We start from the raw sequence: 13,527 nt of genomic DNA on the forward strand, positions 1-13,527 counted from the left end.
TCTAGTAATTTATACCCTGCTTACTTTCGGGGGTGGTCAGAGAGATTTTTTTTTTTTTTTTTTTTGCGGTACTGGGGATCAAACTCAGGGCCTTGTGCTTGCGAGGCAAGCACTCTACCAGCTGAGCTATGTCCCCAGCCCGGTCAGAGAGATTAAATGTGATAATGTTTGTAAAATAACTTGGTTATAATAAATCACTGTATAATTCAAATACAGATATTATTCAACATATATATTTCTTTTGAACATATTTGAAAAGAATTTATCTCTGAAAAGTTAAGTTCCAATCAATTTGTAGCACAGACAAATGACCCTGCATACAGGAAATGTCAAATAATAACCTATATATTACCCATGGAATTCTTACAGGTTTGGGATAGCTTTGGAAACTTTTGATAACTGATACATTACTCATTTATGGGTATCTTGTGAACAAAATGGTTCATCCTGTATATTTTTGTATATTGTATTTAATTCTATTTCATGTACTTTTTTCTAATATAATTCCATTTCATGTGTGTAACTTATAAATTCTTTTCCACACAGTACTTCTTTTGTGATCACTCATAGAACCTAACAGAGTATTCAGGAAAACAGCTAATTAATTGCAGTTTCTTGAGAGTAAATGTTTAGATTTTTAATTTTGCCTATAAGAGCTATATAATTATTCTTAGTGATTTCCAGTATTTCTTCACTATATCTCTAATCATATAAAGGAGAGATGTAACGCTGGTTTCAGGGTTTTTTCATTTATTATATAAAAGAAAAAAATTAATGCAGTTGTTTTGTACACATTTAAATTCCATAAAACAAATCCATAGAAATTAGGATATTGTATGCATGCACTCTGCATTTTCTTTGTTAAATGTCTTTGTTCACAAAAATAACACCACATTTTTTTCTTTGAAGCCACTAAAGCAGAGGGAGAACAAAACATGCAGCACTGTACACATTTGCATAGTATATTTTACCCAGCATGCCTTGTAGAATGCTACACATACCTATTTCAGAAAAATAAAAGGGGTTAAATTATCAAAATAAATAACTGAAATTTGAAGAAAGGAACAAATTACTCGACAAAGGTATTTTTCCCCACTTAATCACTGGAGATATAGCAATAGTCAGGGATATTCAACAGGCCTCAGAATAGCAGGGGAAAACTTTCTGTATCATTTTCCCATTTTTATTTTTAATGTTTTATAGTAATAGCTTTATTTTTTATTCCCTCCCCAACCCCTTCCAAAACAAAGCTAATGGCTTTAACTTATATTTCAAACTAGTATCCAGTATAAAATAAATTAAAGAATCCCTAACTAATATTTTGGCATTGGGACATCTTGGTTGCTCATTCTAACTTGAGGCTGTGAAAAACATAAACAATTTCAAACATGTCCAAATCAGAGGAGCCCTGTGAGCTCACTTGCTGTGACATTTTGTAGTTGTTATTGAAGGAGAAGAAATAAGAACAGAAAATATAGTATGAGTCTTATCACAAAATAAAATTTAATAAGTTTTATGGAAAGGAATAAAATAAATTACAACCACAGATTGCAAGGCTATGAAATAAATTGCTGGAAAGGTATCAAGCAGCAAGTTAAAAAGATGGTAGATGAAACATATAACTAAATCTATACTTTTAAAAATAGGACTGCCAAATTTAACAGTGGATTTTGTTATAAGTTTGTGCTATAACAAATGTGCTTCTTTCTCCTCAATCTATTTTCATATTATTGGCAAAATATATATATATTTTATAATTTTGTACTGTACAATATATATTTTTGCTACATTATTTTTCTACTGCTAATGCAGAAATAACAACATAGATTTATTTTGGCAATAAAATGCTTTCATTTTAATAACGTCCCAGAAAATATTGTAAGGCATATGAAAAATAGTATGCAACAATATAGCATTAATGATCCCGCATCTTTAATACATCCCTTATGCATACGGAATTCACACTGATTTCAGTTAAGTGTGTGAAAGTGGCATGCAAGTAGGGCAAGAGAGGCCCCTACATAAATATAGACATAGCCATTTGTTGAGAAATTTTAAGTGTTCAAAACATAACCAAGAACACTTACAAAATATTGAAAAGCTAGAGGCCAGCCACTTTTGGTTCTTCGTTCTCATTTTAACTCCTTAAAATTTTCAAATGAGGAAGTATTAGTTTATACCCCAAACCACTTTGAATCCATTGGTATCATTTTCTGCCACCTTTCTGCAAACACTTTACATCCATCAAAAGAAACAAAAGAAAGTTTCATATGAAACTATGACCCCCAAAACTCAGTGCTATTCACTTGTATTTATACATTTTTCATGTGGGAGTTACAGCCCTTAATTATCTGATGAGATACTTTCTAATCTTCTCACAGCTCAATTACATGCAGCATTTGAGATTAGATCACCCACAAGTAGATAGAGATGGTTGCTATCAGAGGACATATTTCACTGGAGAACCCCTTCTAATAAAAGAAGAAAACTTTAAAAAGTAATTTTTTAATGCTGTAGCTCTGTCTGCCCCTATAAACCAAATTTACTATTTTGACTAATTTGATAGCTTAACTCAAAGAAAAAAGTTATTTTTATTGTCTATTGTATTGACTGATTTGATCATGATCGTCATTGAAAAGAGGAGGACTGTTCTCTGCTGCATAGACACAGCTTAAGGTATAGTATGACATTATTTAAAATTATAAAGAACTAATAAAACAGGTTTATTACATAATTTCCTATAAAGTTTTCATTCATATAGTCATTCAAGGATGAGTTTTATATAATTAAAAAAAAACAACATGCAACATTGTCATGAGAGACAAAGGCAGAAATATTAAAGGACCAAGGGATACATATGTATTTATTTGAAACATTGATATGAAATTTGTTCCAATTACATGGGAGTCCAAGACAATACATATCCTTACCCAGTAATTGGTTAAGTCATGTTCTTCGTGTCCACAGAAGACAAAAATTTGAATTTGCAAACCAGCTGCATTTAAACATCAAGTCTTTGGAACTACTCCCTTAGAGTTAGATATCATACCATGTTGTGCACAAAGGCAATTACTTTGCAGTTTGTTTTGTTCCCTATGACAACTCATTTGTTAAATTAACCAAATTAACCATACTTAATAATCTGTAAACCAATTCAAAGAAAACCTTCACTAACATGGAAGAAATGAAGGGTGACAAGAGCATTAAGGAAACATGCAGCATTTGGGATTAAATCATCAGTTTAAAATCTAAAGGAAAGGTATATTTTAACATTTTATGCAATTAGCTTTCAGCAAGGTTAGTGGTTATAGTAAGAATTTTGATCACTGGTTTTTGACAAGTTTTTTCCCTTTTAAGACAGACTGTCTTCTCTAGAGAAGAGGTAGTATAAATATCAGTAGAGGGCAAATTCTACAGTGGTATTATGTTTTGTTTTTTAGCAAATACCAAAATAAAATTGAACAACTTAAGAAAATATACCAGCATGCAAATTATGGTTACCTAGAAACATTCTTAACTGACATCCCGGGTCACGATAATATCTTGTGATATGTTCATTTGAAGAATTTAAATTTGCAAACTATCTTTTGCCATAATTTTCTTCTCACACTCTCTTTCACTATCCCCACTTTATATTATGAATTTTAAGGCCCCCACACAAAAGACAAGTTCAAGTATGCAGGTATGAAAAGAGGTTAACATTCCAAAAATACATTTTGCAAACAACAACAATAACTAGAGTAAATAACATTATTTAAAGGGAACAAATAATTGTCTCAGAATTTGTTTCACATTTTAAAACTTCATTTCATTAAGGACTAAATGCAATGACCTGTATAGTCACAGCATTAAGATTCTCTTATTAGGAAAAACTGTTAGCCTAAATTGTTAAGAATTTCAACCTTCCTTCCAATAGAACTGTATAAAGATAAGAGAGAAATATCAGTCATATAAACATTTCTAAGTGTTGCTTTAAATATTGCAGTAAACGAGATAATATTGTTGATTATAATATTAGAGTCACATTATAGCCTTGAGAATTAACATCTGGATTGACAACTTGCATTCCTCCTTTTTTTTTTGTCCTTCAGGACTACATTTCCACATTGTCACAGGAGTCTTCATTGTTACTGAAATGACAGAATTCTAAAAGGTGGTTTATACTACAAGTTAAAACAGCCCCCAAATATTGTAACACTTGTTTCTCCTACTTGTGATCATTTTCCACTTTAAATAAAATCAATGAAAAGCAAAGTATTTGTGGAATATATATATATTCCAAAGGTGCTTAGTGTGCTTGACAAAAATAAAACTTTTCACTTAGTAAATATCTGAATTGTAGTATCATTTACACAGAAACAAAACACTTTTTAATAAAAGGAAGATGCATATTTCTTATTCATTTGGAGGAAATAAACTTATTACAGAAGGAAGATGAAATAATATGCCAAATTAAATGGAATTTTAAATACATCCATTAAGAAAATATACATTATACCCTTTCCAAAATTGTTAACTTTTGAATAAGAATGCAAAGCAAAACAGGTATGGACATGTGATGGCAAATGATGGATTGGTTTTGTGCATGGATATTGAATGGGCCTCCCTCTTTTTCAGCATGACATGGAAGTCTAGAAACAAGGCTTTGAGAGACCTTTAAAAATATGTGACTTTTTAAAAGTTGAAATAAAATGGTGATCTTGTTGACTAGGAAATATATGTAAACGCTGTTACAGCTACCTGCCATAAAATATAAATATCTTAAAGTAGTTAAATGACCAAATTGCTAATGCTACTACAGAAAAAGCTGAACAGCTGTCTAGTCTAAATTTATGCACCTTGGTGCACTCTTTGCAATTAAATACTTTAATGCGCACAAACAAGAAACCAGTAAAGCATATAGAAAAATGTTTTGGCTAATGTTTTCTTTCTCATGCAAATATGTGCTGTACATGTAATAAATATATTTTTGTTTGCTGGAAAATGCTCTTCTATGTTCTAACAAAGTATTCAGTAATGGCAGGTTATATATATATTTTTAAAGAGCCTAATGGATATAGCTCTTTTAAACGTCTTAACTGAAAGTTCTGTAAGCTTCACTAGATGACAAAAGAACTTCACAAGCCAGTATCACATGTTAACTTTTAAAATTTACTGAGCCCATGTTTAATTGTATCAAACGTATGAGATGACTTACATAATTATAGGCATCCTCATTATCACTGAACAGGTTCATCATGGGTACACACAGTGAACATGAAGGGAGACTGTATGATGAGGTTGCAGTGAGGTTCAAGATGAGGGTAATCAAGAATATGAAACTTATTTTCTTGATCAGGAAAAATTATTGAGCTGGTGCATGCTTGGAGAGTCTAAATATTGAAAAACTTGGGGAAAAATAAGATAATATAAAATTAATTATTCTTGTTTTCAAAAATAGTTTTCATAACATGTACCAGTAGAAAAGAATTTTATGCCTGGGTCCCATCAGAGTTTGAGGAAATGTACACATTTTGGAATTTTAGAAAAAAGAGTCTTTTGTAAAGACATTTTGTCTTTAAAAAAGGGTCAATTTCCATGATTTTTTTGGATCATAGGGAATCTAAGGCTTCCTTGATAATAGAAGACATTGGTCATCAATTCTATAATTATAGTCACTGGAAAAACTGAATAATTAACGAGTGATAAAAACGTTCACTAGAAATAAGGTATCTTAATCTCTAAATTCTTTATAATTCTCTGCATTACAATACTGTAATTATAGTGAACAAATATATTCTGCATCTATGAGTTTATTCTTTACTGCAAGCTTTTGAATTTATCATTTAACTTTTTCCAATTAGTCATTTGTAAAAAAGACAATTTCCAGTACCTAATTTGAATGTATCATGGGAGACAAAAATCCTTGGCATGATTTAAAAATTTTGCTTAAGAGCTAGAATGTTCAGATAGTCAAAGACAGAGACAGATTGATGTGATAGAAAGATACTTAACTACACTGGCAGGAAAAACTGACCCGTGTTTGTATTAAGTGGGATAGATGAACTCCCACCTGGAGATGTTTGGCTTTGCACTCAGGAGGATCTGTACCACTATCTTGCTGTGACTTCAGATCCCTGGATGTATGTAGTTGTGCTCAAACTGACTAAAGAAACATCTCATTTCCCATTTCTTATAATCAGCTATGCATGGGCTTCTCTTTACTATTCTTTCTCTCTGCCGATTTTTTTTTTTTTGCCAAGTTCAAACGAGCTAACAGTACTGACTGAACAGAAAGCAAAACACTTTGAATACAACAGCTGTGCCAGAAAAGAAATAAAAATATTAAAATATGAGGAGACTATTTAATTTCTGCATTAAGATTTGAGATTTTTATGGCACTATCAATACATTTGGTAAGTTCAAAAAGCCATTCTGGCAACATTAACATATATTAAAATGTTTATACATTCCAACTTTAAGTGTAAATTTAGCTTCCAGCAAATAAATAGCTAGTTTTGGCTTCTATTGATACTTTGATTTTCTTATTAGTTTTTTTCCCAAGATTTCAATTGATTGCAACATGCTCAAGTAGACTTTCTAGTCAATTCACCCAAATTCCAACAGGAATTGGTTTATAAATTGGTTCCAACTGGAACTGGTCATTTGGAATTTCCAGCATGGGAAATTATTTTATATGTGCCTTGTTAAGTACCCTAAATTACAAATTGATGTGTTTAAATCTATGAAGAAAACAAAAGGTACTGTTATGTAAATGTTGCACTTAAAAATATCTATATGATTGGGCATCTAATATCCATCTAGACTCAAGGGCATAATGTACATTTTTTTTTGTTTGTTTTTTGCCCCTTAGCATCAAATGACAGCAGCCCATAAGCACAGTAAATACTGTGCTGTACTTGCCAAGTTAAGATGATTGGTTTATCCTAGCAGTGCTATGGCAAATTGTCAACAGATGAATATATATATATATATGTTTTGTTTTGGCAGCCTCAAAGCCTATGTCGGGAGTCATGGCTGTATCCCCCAGGTGAGCCTCGGTTCCTGTGAGGTTTGTAAGTGTCCTGGTATGAGTCAGGATAATCTTCTTCCACAAGAGGGTAATGATCTCGGCTATGCTGGGAACTGGAAGACAAGCGGTTCCTACTCTTCCGAGCCCTCTCGTTGTGATAATTTTCATCAGAGGTCATTAGACTTCGTCTTTCAATTGGAGAGTTCTCTGTGGAGTGGTTGCTGTGCCTCATTCGCTGACTCTAAAAATATCAGATAGTTCATGGATTAAATAATATCAGTTTCATTCATCTAAACATGTAAATGAATGTACAATAATAGGATCTGTACAATGAGAAGCAAGATATCTGACTTGATAAAACATTTTGATGCACAAATGATCTGCCCCAAAGCTCTGGTTTTATTTTTTTAGGACACAACATGCAAAGATGCCATAGTGTGGATAATTTATGAATTTAATTACATAGTGCTGCATTGACTATGCATCCTATTAAAAATACAGAATTGAAAGTTGACTGTTAAATGGAACTTAACATACTTAGAAAGTTCTAATAATTGCACTTCTATAAAAATGAGGATTATTTTACTTTTGGGAAATAAAGTTTGGAATAGCATCTATTATTTTATTCTTCTCTTGAACTGATAGAATCTTTCTTCTTCTAAAGTCATATACTTCACCTTGATCTAGCTGAATTTTCCTTAAAAAAACTCCATGAAATTATTATTTGTACTATCTATAAAATAGTGCATTTGTTTCTGTAGCCTAGATACTTTTAGACTCTCAACAATATTCTTTCCAAAGGAGTATATAGTAATTACAGAGTCAGCTAATTGATGCCTCATAAATCTTGTTTCCTCAACTGAAATGTTCTGCAAAACTAATTTTCAGATAGAAAGCAAATTTCTCTAATATTATTAATTGAAAGTATCATCTTAAGTCATTTATGTGATGGCTCAGAAAATGTTATTTGAATATTTTTCTCACTATGGGAACCATGCATTGGTGGTACCAGCTTAGGTAGCCATTTCAGATAAGGAACAAGATTCTGATGAAACCATCGGCCCAGACACATCTTCTCCAAAGTATACTTTGTACAGAAGGAGACTCATTCAGTGGGTCACAGACTGTGCCATCAACTTCAGCCAGGTGTTTAACAATTTAGAGCCTATATTCCTGGGAGAAGTAGGCCTTCGAACAAAGGCCACCCCATTAACTCATTAGGGAAACTGGTAAAACTACTCTAGGTGGGTGTGCTAGGGATGCCGATTCAAGAGTGCTGCATTCATAAACAAAGTACAACATTCAACTTCCTCCTACACCAGAGAAGCACACTGTTTCATACATCCATTCCTCATCCCACTAATTTATGCACAATTCAGAGTCAACTCAAGTGAACCAATGGAAATGCTATGCTCATCAGCATACAAGAAGGAAAACAAGGCAGGAAATAGTCCTGGTGCATACAGACACACCGTATATTATCATCATACATTTCCACGTTCATTTCCAGTCTCAAAAGTGATTCATTTATATGGCAGATTCTCTGCTTATAAAGATGCAATTTTGCAGAAGAGTAATAAAGTTATAATAGTATTTCAGAGAGTGCCATTTATCTCAGAGTTAACTCTACATGATCTACAATTATGACTATCATTATAACCCATTAAAACAAAACTAGTCATGATGAAAGAGGGCTCAATTGACTACATGTTCCTCAGTCAGCTGGGGGTTTGGTCATATTCCAGCAGCTGCTTGATAAAGGTAAATAATAATTAATGTAGAAAAGAAAGAGTCATTTTGTATCATAATACCCCTGGCTTTCTATATCTAGTTCTGAGTGCAGTATGAGAACAGCAGAAGAGAGAAGCTCCTGGTCCTGTGCTCATTCCTAGCTTCCCTAAAGACACTTGCCATAGCCATCAAACAAGGTGGACCCCTGGGCCTCTCCAAGAAAACTCAGAGACCTGTCACCATTTCCAAACTCACATTCACATTCTATCTTGTGCAAAATAGAGGGCAAGGTGGGAATAGTTAAGGGCAGTCAAAAGGCCTATCCATCCCCAAATATTTTATTGCCCTTGGACCCCTGGGCCTCTCCAAGAAAACTCAGAGACCTGTCACCATTTCCAAACTCACATTCACATTCTATCTTGTGTAAAATAGAGGGCAAGGTGGGAATAGTTAAGGGCAGTCAAAAGGCCTATCCATCCCCAAATATTTTATATACCTAGACAGGGCAGCTGAGATTTGCACTGTCATCTAATCATTAAGAAGTGCCATCGAGAAGTCATGGACAGCTGTACTGAGTACAAATTGATTGACCAGCAATTGATTCATTATAAATTCACAGTGAGAAAGTTTCCAGGAAGGCTTACTTTCTCTAGGATGGAACATGGTTAGATAATAATTTAGATTTTCTTTATATAATGGACCCCTATGTTTTCCTCTTCAGATGAAGGACAACCCTAGTCTTCCACTTCATCAAGTTCTCCATAGAATCTTAGTAGTGAGGTAGTAAAAGTACGAGTGACAATACCTGTAACCCGGAAATTGCTGTAGGATATGGTGAGAGTGCTGTGGAGCCCAAATTCCTCCCCAGCAGCGGGGTCATGGGGGTGCTGCTGGTTGTGTGGGTGGCCCGCCAGTACGCCTCAAGGTACTCTCCTAGATGTTCACACGCATCCTCAAGCTGATTCTCATCCAATATAACATCAAACATTTCCTGTAGATGACAAGAAAATCCATTGTATTCCCACTTTAGGTTTTAGGCAATGAAACCTAAAATGCCTCTTAAGGCAGATAATAGTATTTCTCAAATCTAGAAGCTAACATCAAATCTGAGAACATAAATTAGCAGTTTCCAAAGTCTAGTGAATACAGTTGCAGTTATCCATACACAAAGGTAGATATTTATGTAAAAATATGAGTACTCATTAAATATTCAGATCTTTCATTATTTTGCAAGAAAAAGATGAGGTAAATGTGACAGTGCTATAGGTGATAAGGAAAAGTGTATATACATTCACATTTCCCCCACATATTCCTATATAACTGAATTCTACTTCAGAATACAAAAGAAGCAAGTTAACAGCATTGAAAGAGGAATTCTAAAAATGTTTTGGGTAGTGAACATATCACTGAAATAAACATTTCATCTCCCAAGGTAACAATGTTAAAGGGAACACCATTTACTTAGATAATTTTCAAAATATTTGCGGAAATGATGTTATCTGCCTCATAATAAAACAAGGAAACAAAGTTTAGGATTAATACTAGAAAAATCATATTACAGTGATTGCTGCTACCATAAAATTGTTTTGTGAAATATAAAAAAGAACAGGGTGTTTAACTAGGGAAAGGGATGTTTGCACAGGAAGTATTTGGAGTACATGTTTCTGTTGGTAAAGATTTTGCTCAACATCTGCCTTGTAAGCAGGAACATCTGCCCCAACATGAGAAGAGCAGCCCTTCTGTTAGTCCAGTGTGGCTGGGAACATGGACAGGATACACCCAGGATACATCTCTTGGAGGGCCAGTCAGAAAACCTTGGCACCTCCCAGAGAGAAAACCCATTCTGCGGGTGTTAGTACAGGCCATAAAAGCAGGTAGGTGGTGGTGGATTTAACTTTTGGTAGCAGGATTAAAACATCTGCTCTCTCACACCACCTCCACCACTATTCACCTGCTTTTATGAGCCCATTTTACTAAAATAAGAACCTTCCAGTCATGAATCAAATACATGGTTACTGCCATAGCACCAACATCATTGAATGGATTGAAACTTAATAGCAATTGGAAGACACGGAGTTCATACTCAGCTCAGTTGGTTCATTTTCTGTAGTGCTTAGAACAAGAGCTCCTTGAAGCAGAAGTCACCATGGACACTCCTCCCACCCCCCAGCACCCCAGTGTTTACTATTTATTCATTTAGTCAGTGTTGATGCTTGGGATGGAACCCAGAAACTCAGGTATGTTAAGCACATGCTCTACCAACTATGCTTAATTTCGCCCCCCACTTACTATTTCAATGTTCCATTACATTCACCTTTACTGAAATTTTCACTCTGAATTGGAAAGCAATTTGAAGGTCCTTGGAGTAGAAGTAGGAAAATAATAAGTAATTTTAGTTCAAACTGACTCATCTTTATGAAGATTCAGACAGTTCAATTCATGTAGAAAAATGCCCCCCAAGAGCAGTTACTAGTGGAATTTCCAATGGATTTTTGCATATTTTATTCAGTCTTAAAATATTTACTCAGTACCTATTTCATGCTAGGCACTATAGATTTACAGTGGCAAAGAGAACAGACATCCTGTGCTCAAGAAGTCAATACAGTCTTGTGAGAAAGACAAGTATTAAAATTCATAATAATCCATGTCACACTGGGACCTTACTTCAGAACAATACAGAGAACAATAATATTTATTGTCAAATTTGATTACATAGGTCTTATGTAGTCATGTGGGTTTGGTTAGTTCCAACAAGTTACTTTCTTGCTTTAAGAAATTCCCAAATTAAAAAATATATATATAAAAATAAAAACCTTCAGGGGGGCTTGGGATATAGCTTAGTTGATAGAGTGCTTGCCTAACATACAGAAGGCCCTGGGTTCAATCCCCGGCACCACCACCCAAAACAAACAAACAAACAAACAAACAAACAAACAAACAAAAAACCTTCAGGGCCCTGGAAGGCTGCTGACAATGACAGCCAGGACTGCAGAATGCTGCTTGAGTGAGGCTTACATCCACTTGGCTATTCTACATGCTACATTGTCACTGCCGTAGGCACGATTAAACACACATTTAATTATGAGAATTTTAATAAAGTACTTCTCTTTGGCAATGGATAGAATTTGTATACATCAGCACATGGCTGTTTGCTTAAGCCCGATCATTTCTTGCAAACTATGCTTTTGCACTGATAAAAGACAGTTATACGATGGAAGATGATTTGAAACTGCTTTTAGGTTTTCCAAAGCACAGAAAAAAAGCAAATTTCAGCTTCTGAATGAATACTGACATATGTACCTTATTTCCAACTAGAAGGAATTTCACAGCCTGCCTATCTGTGACAATTTTTCTTTCTCTTTAGGAAATAACACAGCTGAGAAACCAGAGTGCTAGAAAGTCAGTACAAAGAAAATAACACACACACACACACACACACACACACACACACACACACATTCAAGGAGAAGCAACCCAATGACTTATACACACCAGCTTTGCCAATTCTTTGTAAATTTAAAGGCTCATATCTAATCAGCACCTTATTATACAACATGTGAGATCCACAGCATGGAATAGGGATGCAAAGAACTATTTAATCAGCAAAATCCTAGGAGGTAAACAGTTACCCGCTCAGTGACACCATGCCCTTGTTGTCAAGTTAAAAGTAAAGTGGAGTTGTTTTCAAAGAGTTTCTACAGTGAATACCTCTGACATTCTAGGATGGGATATTTTCTTCAGCTGAAGTAGGCAGAAATGGTGTGGTTGCCAAAGTAAATAAGTAGTGAACAGAGGAGTCAAAACAAGCCATCAAAAATTCAGGTACAGTAGGTTCCTTCTCTGGATAACCTCTTTCAGGAAAATGAAAAACTAAAGCATTGTAAATAACCGAGATCGAAACATGCCTCTAGCTCATCCAGTAGGCTAAAGGACTACGATGGCAGGGAAGAAAGAAAGGGAAAGACTGAAGTTGAATAATAAGGAAACAAAGAAGTTTTGTAATGTCTTTTAAAAATTTCAAGTATTAACCCTCTATCTATTTCTCCATTCAGAGGGTAATAAGTGACAATCTTTGTTGGGGAAATCACCTGAGTTAAGGCAACCAGCCATCTTGGTGTGCTAGGGATTATTTCTGGAGATCGGGGACTATCATTGCTAAAATCTGGAAAACCCAGAACAAACTGTAATGTTCTTACAGAAGATATAGGTCTTTTCAGGTCCTATGCTGAGGAACAGAGTAAGTTCTATTTATTTAAATTATTTTTGGAGTGAAGATAGGGGGACTGGATAGACCTTCCTTAACAACTATATAATATATAGTTTCTAATTAGAGAGGGGTAGTCTCATTAAAATGAATGTATCTTGTCAGATATTTTTTTACAGGAAGTTGCTATTGAATGTTTCAATAAAGAGTTTACAAAACTCAGAAACTATGCGGTTTAATTTTAGCTTTTTAAAAGTTGTTCATTACTGCATATTAGTCAAGGGATTAAATATATTCCAACTCTTATGGCACATGCATTGCTTTATGTTCATTTGTTGTACGTAGATAAAACCTCATGTGGGACACCTTTCCTATTTCTAAGAGGATAAAAGGATATAATAGGGAACTACTTTCATTTCTTTGCTACTGTAATATAAAGACTATGGAACTGCCACCATTTAGAATAAACGAATGGCAAATACTATTTCATACAATAAAATGACTGAATGGCACAATATGCAATGCTAGTTATAAAATAATCAACCGATGTTTTTTCATGTCAAAACTTCATTCTTATGTT

At 34.2% G+C, this 13,527-nt stretch overlaps 1 protein-coding gene across 6 annotated transcripts in view; it reads right to left on the reverse strand.

The window, feature by feature from the left end:
- Window positions 1-6,217: 6,217 nt before the first annotated feature.
- Cacnb4 (calcium voltage-gated channel auxiliary subunit beta 4) overlaps window positions 6,218-13,527 on the reverse strand; it is a 246,846-nt gene continuing 239,536 nt past the window's right edge. For all 6 annotated transcript variants that reach the window (XM_047544605.1, XM_047544606.1, XM_047544607.1 and 3 more), the window contains 2 exons: window positions 9,549-9,734; window positions 6,218-7,253 (listed from right to left, as the gene is read on the reverse strand). In XM_047544605.1, coding sequence (XP_047400561.1) covers window positions 6,993-7,253; window positions 9,549-9,734 — 447 coding nt within the window. In that variant the 3' untranslated portion in view covers window positions 6,218-6,992. The remainder of the gene's footprint in view (window positions 7,254-9,548; window positions 9,735-13,527) is intronic.

The sequence above is a fragment of the Sciurus carolinensis genome, chromosome 3, assembly GCF_902686445.1.
Source record: "Sciurus carolinensis chromosome 3, mSciCar1.2, whole genome shotgun sequence".
Lineage (NCBI taxonomy): Eukaryota > Metazoa > Chordata > Mammalia > Rodentia > Sciuridae > Sciurus > Sciurus carolinensis.